The following is an 18,568-nucleotide window of genomic DNA, read 5'->3' as shown; positions in this document are numbered from 1 at the left end:
TACTAGCAGGCACGTTTGTGTTTTTCATTTTCTATTTAAAACCACAGGGATTGTTGACTTCACCAATCCTAGGTTCTGTGCTATCCAACACAGCTGTTTTAACCTTTTTCTGTGCCTCCTTTTTCTTTTCTTTTTTACTTTTTTGGTGTGTGTGTGTCTGTTTTTCCAAATAAAGGTGCAATCCTATGTATGTTTAGGCAGAAAAAAATATCCTGCAATTCCTAGCATTCTCCAAACAGCAGTGCTTGCTGGAGAATGCTGAGAGTTGTAGAAGTTTCTTCTGTCTAAAATGCATGGGGTTGCACCCTAAGTACACATATTCTGAGTGATGTCTTTACATTTTATTTAAAGTACCGAAAGAACATAAGCCCACAATTCAGGGAGGAGGAAATGCATACACATATTAATAGAGAGAGATAAGACAAGAAGCAGAGCACTAGAACATGACAAGCCAGGACGGGACCAAATGAATTGTGGCAAGCGTTATTTGTGCAGAGATGCCAACCTGTACGAAGATGTGCATGGCCTACCTGAAGTAGCCTATGTGCTAATTCAAATTGTAGTATGAAAACCCAAACTACCTAGCCAAGACCTCCAATCTAAGAATGGTGAAATGGGGCTCAATTCAATGTAGGAGAATAACCACTTCGCTTAGTTACTTCTGCCCTCTGCTGGTCGAGAGAAAGTAAAATACAAAACTGTTTGTCCCTTCTATTGTGTGCTGGTCTGTGAATTCCTATCCTTGGTGATGCTGGGGTTGGGGAAATCTCCACCATTGGTACCACCTCCTTGGCCATGTTGCAGAATGGCACCAAGGGGAGAAGGAGTTTCTTCTCCTCATCTTCCAGACCATACCTAGAGCCTGGGAATAACCCTGAATTCCACTATCTTTGCCAAGAAAGCTGGAAACTGATCTCAAACGTAGAACATTACCAGAAATCAACAAAAACATGGAACAGCAAAGAGAAAGCTAAAGAGGAATAGGAATGGGGACTCCAGTTATCTAAACCCACCTCTCTTATATACAGGCTTCCCAACATGCTCTTTAATTTATATACAATGGGGCGGGAGGCAGGGCACAGGGGAGGAGTAGAATGGCCCACCCCAGCATCACCAAGAACTGGAATAACAGGTAGGGCCAAGTTTCCCTTACTCCAGTGATGTGAGGGTGGGAGAGTGCAGCCCAGTTTGGGAGGGAAATCCATTGAAATATACTAAACCTTTTCAAGTACCCTTGTGCTGAAGAGAATCAAAAAGCCACTGAAAAAGTCAGATTGGGGATAGATTGGGAGACAAAAGAATCATAAATAAACAAGTTGTATAAAAATGTCTGAAGTACATGGAACATTAGGGTGGTTTCCTTATGTAGTTCTCATCTACATAAGCATAATTCAAGAAGCAAAAAGTCCCACCTTAACTGCTGTACAATGAGGCTTTCAGTATAAACCCAGTACAATGCCCTTAAAAATAAACCCTTAAAATAACGTTGAACTTCATTATATCTAATGTATGTGTTGGATATATGGGACCTACTAAGGGATTATATTAAGAAGTATAGAGTTTTCACAAATAAACAATAGCATTTTATGAATTGTACATGTTCTATGAATTGCTCGTATTTAATGCTCCAGCTTAGGTATACGAGTTATTCATATCCAGCATTCTATCAGTATCTGCATATATTTTCACCTTGATCTTTCAGTGTATAATTTGTGGCATGTGTGCATATCTATATATTTACTGCTTTTTTAGTTCAAGTTATACATTTAATGGGGGTTGCTTCCCATAAATGCTTGGTCTCCAATTTAGGTTTGTTTGTGCATTTTTAAGGTGCCACCCTTTTACCTTTCAGAACTATTTACACACCAGGATTACCAAGAAGATAAATATGCTTGTACCATCACCCTATTATTTGGCACTACGGTATCTAATTGTATACACTCTTTCACACCTATGGCATATAAATCAGTGTAGGTTTTTTATTCTAAGACCTTCAAAGCTGCTAGAAAAACAAGTGTCTGTGACTCCAAGCCCCTCCCACCAAGCTGTGAGATAATAAAGAGATCCACTGTGAAAGCCACAAAAGCTTTGAGTAAATTGACACCTATTCAAACCTGAAGGGAGCATGAATGCAAAGAGCTCATCTCTATGCTTAATAAGCCTAACAAAGCAAGGCAGTTGCCTATCAACTATCTGCCCGACTTGACCCTGTGGTGGACTCTGAGATCTGTCTATTCTGATACTCTTGACAAAGACTAAGTTCTGGGGACAGGGTAGAGGGAGGATGGTCTCTGAGCCTGGGCCTCATTCTGGTTGCCCTCCTCTGAACACGCTCCAGCCTGTCTGCATCCTTCTTGAATTGTCCAGTTCTGGGCTCCACAATTCAAGAAGGATGCAGACAGGCTGGAGCGTGTTCAGAGGAGGGCAACCAGGATGATCAGGGGTCTGGAAACAAAGCCCTATGAAGAGAGACTGAAAGAACTGGGCATGTTTAGCCTGGAGAAGAGAAGATTGAGGGGAGACATGATAGCACTCTTCAAATACTTAAAAGGTTGTCACACAGAGGAGGGCCAGGATCTCTTCTCGATCCTCCCAGAGTGCAGGACACGGAATAACGGGCTCAAGTTAAAGGAAGCCAGATTCCAGCTGGACATCAGGAAAAAATTCCTGACTGTTAGAGCAGTATGACAATGGAATCAATTACCTAGGGAGGTTGTGGGCTCTCCCACACTAAAGGCATTCAAAAGGCAGCTGGACAAGCATCTGTCAGGTATTCTTTAGGGTGGATTCCTGCATTGAGCAGGGGGTTGGACTCGATGGCCTTGTAGGCCCCTTCCAACTCTGCTATTCTATGATTCTATGACTCCGAGTCCAATTCGGAATCCACGCTAGGGAGACTGGGCCTCACCCTGACAACAGGCCTGATCTACCAATATGTCTAATTTGTTCTGATCTCTTTTCTGCATTCCCTGGAAACACTGGGTAAATTCTGGCATATTAAGGAACTTGTATTCAAAAGGAAATATTATCCCAAAGTAAAATCTAAATAGTTAATAAATGCCACAGGGCAACAGGGCACTTATTATGTGGGAGAGCTATTGATATTCACTTTTGCCCTAAACTTAGCACATTTAAAGCAAAGTTCATTAATAAGACTATGAGACCTTGAGTACAATTTGTCTTTATTAGTTAAGTCACACAATGATCCCCAGGAGATGGTCACTGCTGGGACATATATTAGAAATTATCATCCCCTCACATCATTACCAGCTACGTCTTCTTACAGCAAAGCATCCCTATGCCTAATTTTATTGGGATAAATAGACACTTCACATCATATATAAAAAAAACAAAAGTTACATTATATACACAAAAATAATATAGGGATAGACTGGGAGACAAAAGACCCATAAATAAATGAGTTGTATAAAAATGTCAGAAGTACGTGGAACATTAGGGTGGTTTCCTTATGTAGTTCTCATCTACATAAGTATAATTCAAGAAACAAGAAGTCCCACCTTAACTGCTGTACAATGAGGCTTTTACTCTTGACTACAATGCCCATTCTAGGCTGTAGCATTCACTCCTGGCTTGACAGGATAAATGGTTTTCACGGCTACAAATCCATGGAATTGTAAGATGCCCAGTGTCCGCAACATCAATAGGTCATGCATTCTGGGGTACTTTGACCTGGAAACATCGTAAGTTAACCTCACAGGGTTAGTTATTTGTCATGTAAGCTTTCAGATGGAAGGGACTGCAGGAGTCAGGCTTGCTTAATCAGTTTGCCTAGTGGAATATGCACAATTCACAGGCCCTGGGTGTTAATCCTGGGCTGTTTGCTGCCACTGCAAACAGATCAGCAAGACGGCACAGCAATCGTGGGACCAATCCAGCAAACCATCTCCTCAAACCCTCTCCTGCTAATAAGTACACCTTTTCACCGAGGTAGTTTGTTACCCTTCCTTTTTAGTTGCTATCGTCACTGGGGAAACGGTCATTGGGAAGCATCCTGAGAGAACAGGATGGTACTCAAATTTCGGCCTGCCCATTTAAACATGCCTATGTGGATCAGCAGTGTGGAACTGCATCTGAGTCACATGTTTCTGCTATGGTGGCTAGCTATGTATGTTTACAGGAAAAGCAATCAAGCTGATCCTTATTATCGTGTGATGTGAGATATAGAAACTCAAGAGACAGATCCACTCATGAACTAGTGCTAACAGAGCAACTTACAAGCAGCCCGCAGGTGGCTAACTTTCACTGTGTACTTATGGGGTCAGAGTGAGACAGGATACACAAATTGAGCCTTTGAGCACACCCACTCAAATACACCAGTGGAAAACTGGAGCTTATATGAAATTGCTCCTCTTATTAGTTCCAAGAAATTGAGGAAGACTAAGAGAAGGCATTCAAAATGGAAATTAAATAAAGCTTTATTATGGGATCAGTTTCTGGTTCATTCTATGGATGGATTTTATAAATTGGACATTAATATGACATACACCTTTTATTGGTATGATTTTGGATAGCATCCCTGTGATTATGTAATTACTGCAAGATTTGAAACCACCCATCCCCCCTAGTTTGTTTCATGAGACACAGAGACCTTCATTTGAATAGAAAGCTGTTAATGAGAAGTTTCGGAGGTAAATTCATGTTTTCTCTTTTAATGGGGAGTCTTATTTCTGCAACAAAGTGTTCAGCTGTATAATAAAGGACGATCAATGGAGGACAGAACAGATTCAAGGAACAATGCAAGGTACAGTTGTGTCCCACTCCACCACCAGAAAAACAAAACAAAAACCCAAGTGCCCCGAAATTCATGTATTTGGTGTGTTCGTTTATGTTAGCTTTTCATTTCCGAAGATTTGGAGAGGCGAAGTGAGAATAGCAAGAATAGAGAAGGTGCCATTGGCAACAAGGAAAGGCAAAAGTGGGCTGTGAGACTCAGAACTCCGTGAAATATAAAACTGCAGTTTCTTAGAACCTGTTCTGCCAAAAAGGAGATCCAGCTACAACTATTCTGCTTTCTCCAAGGCGAAAGGCTATAGCTATACTACACATGTAAACTGTTTAAAAGGCTTGTTTAGCTGTCTCAGTTTCCCCAAAGAATCCTGGTAAAGAACAGGGAAATAGCCATGACGACTTAGGTTGATGGTGCAGGCATGTCCTAGGACGCTGAACACTATGCTAAACATACTTACATTTCTACTACCATAGAAATCAAATATTCAAGGAAGAAGGATTTTCAGTATGCTTTTTCTTTAGTGTCAAACTGGATGATGGCATTAACCACATGATTCAACAGTGTGCTGAGACTGGCCATCTCTCTTTGTTTACAAAAAGCAGCTCTTGGGGCCCTCATTGGGACCACATGGGGAGGGGGGTTAGCCATTCCCCACTGTGCTGTTTCCCTGCTGAACCCAAGCTACTGTTTGCCCCAATTTCTTTTAAAAAAATGAAACCAGAGCAAATACCAGCTTTTTTTGGGGGGGGGGGAGTGTGATTTTTAGCAACAAAATCATCTGGGGGAAAGGATTAATCTTATACAAACACATTCCCAATCCAGATTAGAGGGCCCATACCTGTTTCTTTTTAAAAAATAATAATAAACAAAGCGTCCTGATCTGCCCATGCACATTTTTGAACCAGATGTTTAAAGTCCCATCTAGTTCAGCATCTAGGCCATCCTCTGCCCTCTCTTTTCTGTTAGAGATCAGAGAGGGCATAGAAAGAGGAGTCAACTTCTAGCTTAATGGCAATATAGCTGTAGACTGACAAGAGGGAGAGACAGTGAGAGGAGAGGGGCAGGAGACAAAAAAGGGAAGAGAGAGACCTCATTGTTGTCTCTACAATTGTAAAGCCATAAAACATTGCTATAAAAAACCCAAATGGCATAAAAACAGTGATGCACTTCCCCAGGAGAGCTGGCCTAACTTCCCAAAGGTCTCAGAGAATGCAGAACTTATAGAAAGGCATCAGTTTAAAAAAAATGCAGCCTACTGAGGGCCAAAGAGGTTAACCACAGCCAGCTCCTGGATCTGCCCTAAGCGTATGGCACCCGACCCACAGATCAAGAGCCACCGCAGATGACAATGAAAGGGTTCAGGGCAGGTTTTCGCACTCCTTGGTCTCCTCCTCCTCCTCCTCCCCAAAGGATGTTCTTGTTATAGATTGTTTTGTAAAGTGGGAAGGAAGGAAGCTTTTTGAACTCAAACCCTCCTCAAAGGAGCTTTTCTCTTTCCCAAGGTAAGGTAGAAATTTTGTCGGGGGGGGATCACTCTCTTGATTTTGCGTGAGCATCCTTTTTAACTGGAGGCAACTCACTAGCTGAAAAAGCTGGTTTACACCAAGTCCCTACCCTGACTAGCATAATGCCACTTCCACGGTCCAAACCTAGAACAGTATTCCAAAAAGGAGGGGGAGGAGAAAAGGGGCAAGAGTCGAGTTCAACTGGGTGAGGAGGCTGCAGCCCTCCAGGGTTAGGAAGCAGCGATGGCTGTGCCACCACTCAGCTTCACAATCATCTGCTGACAGTCATTGCACGAACGCTTGTCCCCAACTTTCTCCAGCGTCCGGGCTGCTTCCGCCAGCAGGACAGCTCGCTGGCCTGGGGACGAGAGGAAGGAGAGGGGCAGGTGGCGGCAGGCTAAGAGAATCGCTGTAGCTCTCTCTCTCTGCCCAGGAAGCACGTCCAGCTCACCTAGGTATGAAAAGAGACATCGCAATAAAGGCCATACGGAGGTGGGATCAGTGAACATTCACAGGCAATGAGTGCGTCGTGGGAGTCAATTAAACACAGACTAGGCTGGAGAGAGCAAACAATTGCTTTATAATGCAGCACTGCACAATTGAGTGCAAGAAACAACTTATGACTCTCAATAAACTCTAAGCAGTAATTTATCCTGGAGGCTGGGATGCCCCAAGCTGAGACCTGGCCGGCATCCCAGACTTAGCAGCCTTGTCCTGGTACTAAAGATGACACTTCCACAGGTGGGCAAGGCCCACACTCTCCATTAAAAGCCTTTGTTTTTCTCAAATTAGCAGCCTTAAATATCAGTTAGTGAACATGTTTATATGTCATTTCTTTTTAAACATTTTAAACCATACAATCTGTAAGTAGGAGGAGGATCACAAAGGAATTTTTCCCATCATCACGGCCTCCTCCCCCTGCCTGAATGGCAATGGGAATCAGGGTGCGCTGTTCTGGAGGGCCTCCTGACCCTGTGAAGAGAATTGTGGGGTGGGGTACAAGCAGCTACAGTGGGGAGGAAGAGGCAGGAAAATTTCCGTTCATGGTCTACCTTTCATCCACAGATCTTAAGATTCAAGCCATTAAATGTGTTCCTGATCCCCAATTTTAGTTCTTATTTTTGCAGACCAGACCATCGTGCATTTCACCCATCCAAAATATTGACCAAGGTACCATTCATACAATAAATCACCACAGCATAGGTAAGGAAAGGGCCTTTTCAAGCCAACACATTTTCAACCCAATTCAATCTTTGATTGTCTAGATAAAACCCAAGCTTGAAAGAGACTTTGGAGGTTTACGCTGCAGATAGATAACTTAAACAAGTCTTCAGCTTGAAGGGTTGCATATTTTTAATTAAATTCTATGCCCTAGAAAGAAGCAGCAAGAGGTTCATAAACCTCTGCAAAAAAAATGGTTTCAGGATGAGAATTCTTTGCTTCCCAAGATTACAGCAGCTTTGCCAAAGTTGACAGAGAAAGCTAGCAAGCCCTCTTTAAAGCAAAACCATGTCTACCGCACATCGGATAACAGAAGAGTTCTCAGAAGTCTCCAGAACTGTGAGCCTTAGAGCCAAACTCCACATAGTTTGGCCTTGCATGCAAAAATCTTAAGTTAACCAATTGCTGGGCTGAGACGGGGACCGAACTGGATTGAGATGTGGCATGGGACCCCACTGGAGTCCTGATTGGAATGGACCCCACCACGCCTGCTATTTGCAATGGGATAGCAAGTGCATTACAAAGAGCAGGCACCGAGGGGAGGGGGCCAGGGATTCTGACTAGCAAAGCAAAGGGTTAAAAGCCACCCACCACCACACCATGGTCCCAATCCAGCTGCCCCTGCCGCGCCAGCGATCTATTTTTTTAAGTCTTGCATGCAAGGCCAAACGATGGAACAAATCTCACATCTAGTTTGGCCCTTACTTGTCTGCAACTCTTCCGGCTGCAGCATCAAACTTAAGAGAGACAGCTATTCAAAATAGCAGCATGTATAAATTGGCATGCCTGGCCGCAAACATTTGGCACCTTTGTTAAGAGATCTGCACTGGCTGCCAATTAGCTACCAGGCCAAGTTTAAAGTTTGGGGATTAACTTATAAAGCCCTAAGCAGCGTGGAACCAGGCTACCTAGGAGATTAAGCAGGTCTGTATGGGAGTAGGCAAACACTGCCGTCGTCTTCCAAGACCCCCCCCTGCTCGTACCACTGCAGCAGCACCTGTGCGCAGGAATGGCCTTCCCCCAGATATAAGACACGTGCCAACACTATTACAATTTCGGCGCATGCTGAAGATCTATTTGTTTGCCTCAGCATTTGGCAAGTGGAGTGAGGAGGAGTTTTTATTGTTGTCATTCTTGTTCTTCTTATTAAAAGGACTTTTAACAACAGCAAAAAAAAAAAATGCCTCGCTGAGTTTTCAAGCAACAGCACTGGAAAGCCCCAGGGGAGGAAGTCATGGTTAATTCCTCTAGGGGGCTTTCCAGTAAGCACAAACCGGTGAAAAGAAGGGAGAAACAGGTTCTCAGGATGCAAAGGATTTATTGATGCAGAGCCCAACGCGTTTCAGCCTGCGTCTTTTCAAAGGCCTTCTTCAGGGGGGTGTCAGAAGAAGACTGCAGATTTTCCTCTAACGCTAGGCTGCGTCATCTGATACTCATAGTTGCCAATGAGTATCAGATGACACAGCCCAGTTTTAGAGGAAAATCTGCAGACTTCTTCTGACAACTCTCTGAAGAAGGCCTTGAAAAGACACAGGCTGAAACGCGTTGGGCTCTGCATCAATAAATCCTTTGCATCCTGAGAACCTGTTTCTCCTTTCTTTTCACCTGACTTGGATGCTTTCCTCCTTTGGTTTTCAGTAAACACAAACAGCCAGCTGCAAAGCAGAGAACAGCACGAAAGTTGCAAAATAAAGAGCACACACACACACACACACACACCTCGGCCTGCAAGAGAGGCAGGAAAATGACTGCCTCGTTCACAGGGGAACGAAAAGGCTGTGAAAGAGCAGTTGGGGGTTTGGCACGGCACTACACATGGTAAATAAATCTCAGAAATAATAAAATGAAATAAAATGTAACTTAGCCCAAGCTCTACGAGAAAACAGTCCCTATAGCAGGGCAGGAACAGAAAGGACCTACGGGGCTTCCTTACCTTGCTTGTTACTCTGGGGAGTCCGACGCCGGAGACTGTGCTCCAGCAGTTGATGAGTCCGGGTGGGGCTGGCCCCTGCCATCAAGCGCACAGTGGCCTCATGCAGGAACACCTGTAAGCCGGGAAAGAGCAGAACGTAAGAAGAGCTGGGCCGGATCAGGCCAAGGGTCCATCTAGCCCAATGATCTGTCCACATAGTGGCCAACCAGCAGTCCATCGGGAACCCGGAAGCAGGACACAAGTGCAACAGCACCCTCCCACCCATATTCCCCAGCAACTGGTGTATAGGTTTACTGCCTCCGGTACTGGAGGTAGCAGCACATTGCCATCAGTACTAGTAGCCACTGACAGCCTTCTCCACCAGGAATTCATCTAACCCCATTTTAAAGCCATCCAAATTGGTAGCCATCACTACATCTTGTGGTAGCCAATTCCATAGTTTGACTATGAGCTGTGTGAGGAAGTATTTCCTTTTATTTATCTGAGTCAATCAGCTTCATGGGATGGCCCCGGGTTCTAGTATTATGAGAGAGGGAGAAAAATGTCTCTCTAACCACATTCTACACCCTGCATAATTTTGTAATCATGTCTCCCCTAAGCCTCCTTTCCCCCCAAGTTTTCAACACTGCCTTCTGCTGCTGTAGAACTGGGCACATACCTCTGTCATGTAAGCTTGCACCAGTTACAACATATCCTCTTAGCTACTATTCCCTCCTTCAGCACCACAGCATTCTCATTGTGCTAAGCAAGAGTGTACAAATAAGGTGCCCTTTAAAAAGAGGGCATCCTACGTAACTCTTTCTGACCAGGAGAGCAGAAGTTGTTATGCTCTACTCCAGAACCAGTTTAGAACATTGATCAAGACTGTGAGCCAGAAAATTCCCAGTTCAAATTTCACTTCCACCATAAAAAAAAAAAAAAAACACTATGTGGCATTAGGCACAAACCTCTATTCTCTTAGCCCCCGTCCCTCCACCACATTGGCAATATGCAGAAAATGCGACTGACATATATTTATAGGAGTGTTATAAATATTACTGATATAACATATGAGATATGCTTTGAACATTCAAGAAGTGCCATATAAATGTCAAGTATTCCTTCAAGCTCAATGGAAACAGCACTCACCTACCAAATTACTATAAGTCAACTGAAAATCTACAACAGTAAAGACATTTACAGCAGACATATCTGCCGCTGCAAACACACTGCTCAAAGGTCTGCGCAAAACAAGTACAGGTCAAGCCCAGGAGTGGAAAACATGCAGTCCTCACCCACCCTCCCACCCACCCCACCCCCTGGCCTTAAGTGCGGCCCCTGTCACTTCTGAATTTCTGGTAGCGGCACCAAAACCACCGGTGATTTGCCACAAAATTTCAGTGGCAAGCCACAACAGTAACCTAAAAAGGCCAAATTTAGCTTTAAAGCACCGCCTTAAAGCTAAATTTGGCCTTTTTAGGCCCCTGTCATGGTTCATCACTAAAATTTGGTGGCAAACCTCTAATGGTTTTGCATCAGTTTCCACGACCAAAATGGTGGTGCGGCCCCCAAGGGGTTGAAACAAGCCCCCAGAGCCCCCAAAGTCTAGACCCTGAGACATTTTGTCCTTCGACCTATCACAGCATGCAGGAAGACACCATTTCCTTGCTCAAAACCTCCCTCAGTACAAGCAACCTTACCTTTCGATAAGCAGGCCTGAAGCTATGGGCCAGTTTTCGCAGGCTGCCAAGTTCACGCTGGAATCCAGTCAGCTCCGAAGCAGAAGCATGGTAGGTTTCTCCCAGAGCCTGGCTGGAGTTCGTCTGTTTCTGCCACAGAGTGGTGCGGAGTGACAGCAATAGATCACAAGCCAGAAGCTGGATCATCTGCAAGAGAAGCCCATTTAGTGACAAGAGTAAAAATATCCGGGTACTGCAGCACAGAGGTAGCTAAAAGCTTCCCAGGCTTACCTGAAAATACTAGCAGAACCACACATTCATTTTTAGAAATTCTTTTAAGAAAAAAAGAGAACTCGTATTTCTGAAAGATATCAGGTGTACAGCTCTGTGATCTTGGTGTGCCCTCTGGTGGCAGGAATGTATTTATCAGAACAAGCCGAGGAAACACATTTTGATTGAGTTATTTCACTTATTCAAAATGCAGGACATAAGCAGAATTGTACATAGTAACCATGATGGGCACATTTTGGGGTTGTATGCTTGCCTCTGAGCCTTTTAAACCTATCCACTTGGTCTCTGTCATCTGGATTGTTCAGATTCATCTGTAAGACGCTGGTGAAAGAATAGTCTGGCCTTTGAGCAGAAGGTTGAATTCAATGGCCTCTTCGTTACTTTCAATCTGGATTCAAAGTTTCTTAGAAATTACTACCAAACCACCTAAATCTCTGAATCCCAAAACATAGTGTTCAATACAGGCAAGCCCAGGAAATTCCACCGGTAGTGCAGACATAAGGCATGCCTCTGTACTGCACTGCAGAAACATTGCACAAATACTGCCAGAACATGCAATGCAACTACAATGCACTACAGCTGCCACCCAGGAGTGATGAACAAAGGCCTTGAACTTACTATCTCAGTGCCAGAGCTTGGAAATCCCAAGCTGCACATAGCATTAAAAACAAAGATATGACAAAAGAGCTGGCTCCCTGATGCCAGGATTTCGCATTGTTCTCAGCCACAGGGGACTAGACCTGGAGACGTCTCAGGTAACAATTTGCTTAGGAGGCATAATTACAGGGGTTGGGGAAAGGATCAGACAAGTGCTCATCTTTCGTATCCTGGCAAAGCCTACACATGAAAACAGATGCATTCCTCACTGCAGCTCTCGTCACTCACACAGGAAGGAAGGGGAGAAGGAATCTTCTTTCTCCAACCATGAACAAAGAAAAGTGTAACTTCTGTTCCTTCAGCCCCAAGAAGATATTAGGTCCATTCAGAAGGATGAATAGACATCTGCCTACCAGCGAAGGGTTCAAGCAGGGGTGGAGGAGTTGGACTTACTTCGTTGAGAACTGTGCTTGAGACTCCACTGCTCATGTTGAGGCTGTTCCAAAGATGTGTGCTAGCTCTTTCGCAATGGCCAAAGGAGCTCTGTTGCCCCTCTGCCTTGCTCGACAATGAGGCGTGCATGGCTTTGCATACATGGAAGACAGATTTCACAAGGGCATTCCTATGGGAAGGGGGTGGGGGAAAGAACACAGCCAGGAACAAGGTTAGTACATTTAAAGCACTGGGGCTGTAGACCAACCCTACTAAAGAACGTAAGAAGAGCCATGCTGGATCAGACCAAGGGTCCATCTAGTCCAGCACTCTGTTCTTACAATGGCCAACAAGCTGTTGGCTAGGGACCAACAAAGCAGGACGTGTCCCACCCATGTTCCCCAGCAACTGGTGCACACAGGCTTACTGCCTCAAAGATACTGGGGGTACATAGCCATCAGGACTTCTAGTTGCTTTAAGGTATAAAACTTCTCACAAACTGATACTTAAAATATTCTTGAACAACTCAAGTCAGTGACTTCTTCTCCAGCCCCCATCCCAAAAATGCCAGCATGTTATCTAAGCTTGGCAATGAGGGTTCTATTTGGTAGAAGCCTATGAAATGCAAGAGAAAGGTCTTCACCGGGGGTAGGGGGGCACTGCAACTCCAAAATGTGTAAGGCCAAGAGCCACTCCACAACTTATGTGGCAGCAAATGTATGGTGGGGGAATTGTAACCAATCCACATGGCTAAAAACGGGTTTACTGTGTTCGCACATTATAAATGTGATGTGGGAAGCAATTCCAGGTATTCTGGCTATTGAAGAGCAACTTGGCTCTTTCTGTTCTGCCTTGTATACCATGAATTAATGAGCAGTTACTACACTGATGGATGCTACTGCTGTTCCTAACACTATCACAATAACACTATATAAAAATATAATATAATAAATAAATAAATAAATAAAACCACAAAGAGCTAACATAAGGAGCAGGGCAGACAATAGGCTTTTGCATCCACCACTCGAAGGCTGTTAACAGGTACATTTGGACCATGCATAGCTGAAAAGTTCCAGCTCAGTTTTGAACAGAAATGAAGGAACAAGATGCCATTTCGCTCCATGGCACCAGATGCAGCTCTACCACATGTTTATGACAGTGTGAATGCATGCCAGGCTCAAGAAACTTTCTGCTATTTCTTGCATCTTTTATCATTCAGATCCGGAAAGGCAGAGCTGTGAGAATAACGTAAAAAGGCCACACACTCCATCATCTCCAAGCATTTAGGAATTCGCTCCACATTGGTAAACTGGGATCTCATAGCTGCATTGTCACCCTTGAGCCAGCTGATTGTCATCGTGATGGCTGATGACCACCACCTGCAGACCACATCGGGACCTAAGGAAATGGTAGAAAAGGGAAAACTAAACATAAACACACACCGGCACTCCACCACATGAAACTCCCCTCTTGAAACACAATACTGGGTCTCAGTTACACATATTTCTATGTCATAAACCTCTCAGTCACAAGACAGTAAGATGAGACCCTCTAAAAGGGCCGGATTTGGCTGCCAGGTCTGAGGTTCCCCACCCCTGCCCTAGAGGAATACTTCTTGATGCAGCCTTTGCTGAAGTAAAGCTGCCCAAAGCTTCACAACATGTCCAGATTGTGATGTCAAGCAAACGTAGATCTGGTGATTGGGATGAAGAGACCGAGTGTGTGCACAACAGCGTTCAAAGGGACTGCTTAGAAAGTACATTTGAGATGTGCTGGCAAGGTGCGCTGGGTTGGGGACAAAGGAACTGTGGATAATTCCAGACACAGGGCTCCTAGCACTACAAATTGGAAGGCACTGTACAGCTATTCCATCTTTTTCTTCCTAACAAATATGACATACTAAGGAAATAAACAGAAGATGCAGAGGGAAACATGGAAGTGTAACAACAGAAGATGTCATGGTCTGGACCTGCTCTACAAGTCTGTGATCAAGGCAGGTGATGGCACAATAAAAGCCTCCTGTAGAAGCACCATCTGACTCTACTCGCATCTTTCTTGAGGGCAAGGTCCGTTAGCAAATTCCTTCCTGCAGAGTGGGCTGCTATAACCTCCTGCCGCTTTTGTCACACTGGCTGGCTTTTCAGCCAACTGGTGAGAAAGAGTGAAAGCAAGCATCTTGCCAGAAACCCCCTCTTCACTCTACTGATTCAGCAGAAGGGACAGACAATAGCAACCAACAGCGGTGGGCTTCTCAGTACTTCATCACTGCTAGGATATAGATCTCATTTGTTTATCTCATTTAAATGCTCAGCCTTGGGAATGGAGTTGCCAACCAGAATTTGCAAGACACATCAAGTTCTTGACTGAGTTAACAGCTCCTGCAACATGTTCTACAAAACCTTTAGGTGACAAGTGATTAGAGCATCTGCTCTGAGATCTCAGCTGAGAAGACAATACCCATTAGCATGTTGTCTCTGAGGAGAAAATAAGATCTACTGAATCACTAAACACTCCCCTAGAGGTCTCCACTCAGCTGCTGCTGAGATGTAAACATGCATAAGGTAGGAGGACTAATATGATGACACACTGGAATGTCACCAGACTCTCCGTGTCCTGAAAGGCAGAAATATTCTCTTTCTCTCAGATGTACTGAAGAGGGACTTGTCACTGGACAGTCTACAAATTCCATTTTTAAATCTCTTTCTATCATCAGGTGTCTTTAAAGGTGGGAAATACTATTATCTGAACATCACTTAACATCCTTTGAGCACTACAGCAGCAACACATTCCATTCACCTACTGAAGCTTTACTACTTGCTGTTAAGAAGCAAAACCATGAGCAAAATGTGTTTTACAATCAATACTGAGCATTAGAAAAGGATGAAATTTTACATTTCAGAGAAATGGCTTTGACTTAAGGTACACTTTTGATCAATGTCGTTTGAAAAAATAGTGCCTGTTTTGGATTGCATTTCTTAATGGCACAAGCTGAACTTTGTTTAGATACATATGGAACGAAGAAGGGGGGAGAGGGGTGCAGAGAGAGACAGCGGGGAGACAGAGGGGTCATCATTTGCTAATGGAGGTGAGGGAGAGCAGGGCCCCCATCAGCTCTGCAAAGATGACAACTCCATCAAGCTACTCCTTCCATCGATTATCACCTGACAGCAGCCATTCCATCAAGTCAAGGCAAGGGAGTGAAGGGAAGCTGGGTCACTCCATCGACTCTGCTGAGAGACCAACAACATTTGGCTCCTCCTCTCCTTGCTAGTCAGTATAAGACGTTTGTGTCTGAGTTTTCTTTTCCCCCTCCTCCTTCCCCTTTCTTTCATTTTTTTTTAGCTTTCAAGCCTAAGGACAGGGGCTGCGTTATTATTAATCTTTGTAACTCACTCTGGGAGCCCTTTTTCAGGTAAATGGTTAAAAGGTTCAACACAAGAAGCAACACAAACTCAGCAATGAATGTTTGCTGATCTTCAGGAGGAAAGGAGGTGGGAGAGGGAGCAAGGAAGAGAAATACGGGGAAACACTGAGCAGGCCTGAGCATTCTTCACACTTACCCAGGGCAGACCTCAACACAGAATCGCCAGTGAAAGATGGTGTTCCACTTCCCAAAGAGTCCACAAAAGAATTGAGTAACTTCAGGTATTCCAAAGCATTTGAGAATTCACTGCAAGCACAAGCAGAAGTCAGCCTTTTACTAGTTAAGGCAACGCAACTAGTTACTAGTTAAGGCAGCGTTCCTACAATGAATCACTGTTAAGTGCATAACTCATCACACTCAGTAAGCATGCAGACTTCACTGGCCAAGCATGATAGTTTGCTACCAGCCCCGTCTTTGCATTGAGAATAGCTATGACACTGACAACATTCAAGTTCTGATGGGGGAACTGTGCTTTACCATGGAACTCTCACCAATCCAGCACCATGCTAAGTACTTTTCTGTGACAATTTCTCCAAACAGAAATAATTTTCTAATGGACCTTGTCGGGCATTTGTTGCCCATGAAAATCCCAATGATGAGCCGAGGGCCTTAATATTTCACGCTGTTCCTACACCAATCCGTCATCTGCAATTCCCTTATCAACTGTTTAGAGAAATTGTGCTTTGGCACAAATCCAAGTAGTACAGCCAGTGGAGGTGATCATGTCAAGAGTGGCCTTGTCATAGAGTTGTCCCAAATCACACTGCTCCTAAATGAAAAGTGGACATTGGTATTGCAATCCTTCCTTCCATACTGGGCTACAGGAATGGGCCTAGCCTAGCAAACAATTGGAACCACCAAGCTCACGCCTGTGCAGAAATGCCAAAAGCATAGGATCGTGGCTTACTGTTGTTTCCCAAAACCTCCTGCCTTATTGGGAGACAATAAAGAGATCTGCCACATAATCCACAAAGCTTTATTCAGGCAATAAACATCTCTTCCCACCTGAAGAAAGTTCCTAACCTCTAGGAACTTTCCTCTAGGCAAAACTAGGCAAACTAAGCAAGACAACTGTCCTTTCAAGAAAAAGAGAAAGCCTTTTCCCAGAATGTTTTAACTTCAAGGAGGCTGGTTCTGAAGAAGACTTTGGTGAGAAGCTAGCCAGGCCGACCTTCTCTCCCCTACCTTTAGCTCCACCTGTTTGAGTCTGCGGCAGACTCTAGGGTCAGCTAGCCCTGAAGTGCCCTCCCCCTCTAAAGAATACTGATTTCCCACAGACTGTGTGTAGTTAATGTTTTCAGTGACTGGCAAAGGTTCATTCCCAGCTGGTGAAGAGCCTGTGAGAATCAACTCCCCCACTTCCCATGTTGGCTGGTATGTTTCTGGCGCCATCTCTTCTGCGTCAGAATCTGATTCTGATTGATCGCCTGAAACTCCTTCCCTCAACCTAAGGGGAACAGGCCTAGTCACGACACTTACCAGGGCTCTTCGTCATCGTGGCCTACAGCCCCCTTTGGGACCTGAGGTTTCACCAAGGATTCAACGGCTCTCTCCAGCAGGTTCTCACAGAACGCTTGGTGCACCTGTGCAATGGGATCAGCTGCAGATGAAAAAAAAAATCAGCTTGCTTTTCCTTTGTTCAAGAGCTCAACAACAGAGAGAACCCAACAGGGCTGCAAATGTGAAGACAAATCTGCTCAAGGAGTTCCCAAGACACCTCAGGAGGTTAAAAGTTGCCAAAGATTAAGGGTTTTTCCCCCCCAAGTTTGGCAATATGCAGGTATCTCTCAGAAATAATCATGTACAAACCCTTCTCACTTTATGTTTTTAGACAGCTAACTACCTTGGAGGAAGAGTCCCACTATATGGGAAATTGTCCTCCTTGATTACACAAGCTCTTTTAGTGAGAACAGCTTTCAGACAAGAGCCTGTATAAAAGTGGCTAGATAAGACAGCATGGCGCCATCCCATAACATAGACGAGAGGCTTCAGGGCAATGCATTCTCAAGCCTGCTGGCTCTCACCTGGGTTCCTCTGAGTGCAGTAAAGGCTTTCCTTAGCAGCAGCTTTCACTGTCCAGCTCCGCTCCACAAAAAACTTTTGTCCCAATGGGTGGCACAGCCAGCGTAAGGAGTCAGGGATGGCACTGCGCTCAGTACACAAGCTCTGGGCTTGACTTAAGAAATAACTCTGAAAAGAAATCAATTACTAAGATAAGAACAGTGCTGAAGAAAAGATATGTACACATTCAGCTCAAGGATAGTAGCAAAGTTAATCGTGCACTAAAATAAAAATCACCTCCCATATGCAAAACCAAGCGCATGTGGCAATTTAAACATGCCACGGCATGTGCTTGATCTCATTCTGCCCAAAAGATTCACTCACCGCCAGGAAGCCCAGCTTGCCGCCACATCGTGTCTTCAGGCCAACTGCAGCAGTGAGGTGAATCTCTGCCAGTGTGCTTGGTGGAATCTTCTCCTCCGCACATTCAGCCAGATTCACAGCACACAGTGCCATGTGCAATCCCGAATAGGCTGAACTAGATGGAAGCTTACCTGCATCAGGAATCATAGAACAAAGAGAGTCAGCTCCTTTATAACATCACCCAGGGCATGCCAAGATGCATCCTGTACAATGCCCTCATGTGGTTTTTATCAAGGAAGGCCCTTTCAACTATTGAAATTCAAACTTTGCAGTAGGGCATCACAATGTCCTGCCATGCAAAATCTTGGTTTTTATCTACGGCCCTCTCTTTTG

At 44.4% G+C, this 18,568-nt stretch overlaps 1 protein-coding gene across 2 annotated transcripts in view; it reads right to left on the bottom strand.

The window, feature by feature from the left end:
- Positions 1-3,165: 3,165 nt before the first annotated feature.
- Positions 3,166-18,568, bottom strand: part of SREBF2 (sterol regulatory element binding transcription factor 2) — a 39,601-nt gene continuing 24,198 nt past the window's right edge. For both annotated transcript variants that reach the window (XM_063133610.1, XM_063133612.1), the window contains 9 exons: positions 18,197-18,366; positions 17,836-18,001; positions 17,291-17,411; positions 15,948-16,057; positions 13,653-13,785; positions 12,409-12,577; positions 11,089-11,274; positions 9,410-9,521; positions 3,166-6,706 (listed from right to left, as the gene is read on the bottom strand). In XM_063133610.1, coding sequence (XP_062989680.1) covers positions 6,486-6,706; positions 9,410-9,521; positions 11,089-11,274; positions 12,409-12,577; positions 13,653-13,785; positions 15,948-16,057; positions 17,291-17,411; positions 17,836-18,001; positions 18,197-18,366 — 1,388 coding nt within the window. In that variant the 3' untranslated portion in view covers positions 3,166-6,485. The remainder of the gene's footprint in view (positions 6,707-9,409; positions 9,522-11,088; positions 11,275-12,408; positions 12,578-13,652; positions 13,786-15,947; positions 16,058-17,290; positions 17,412-17,835; positions 18,002-18,196; positions 18,367-18,568) is intronic.

The sequence above is a fragment of the Elgaria multicarinata genome, chromosome 9 (genome assembly GCF_023053635.1).
Source record: "Elgaria multicarinata webbii isolate HBS135686 ecotype San Diego chromosome 9, rElgMul1.1.pri, whole genome shotgun sequence".
Taxonomy (NCBI): Eukaryota; Metazoa; Chordata; class Lepidosauria; order Squamata; family Anguidae; genus Elgaria; species Elgaria multicarinata.
This window is presented reverse-complemented; position numbering and strand designations above follow the sequence as displayed.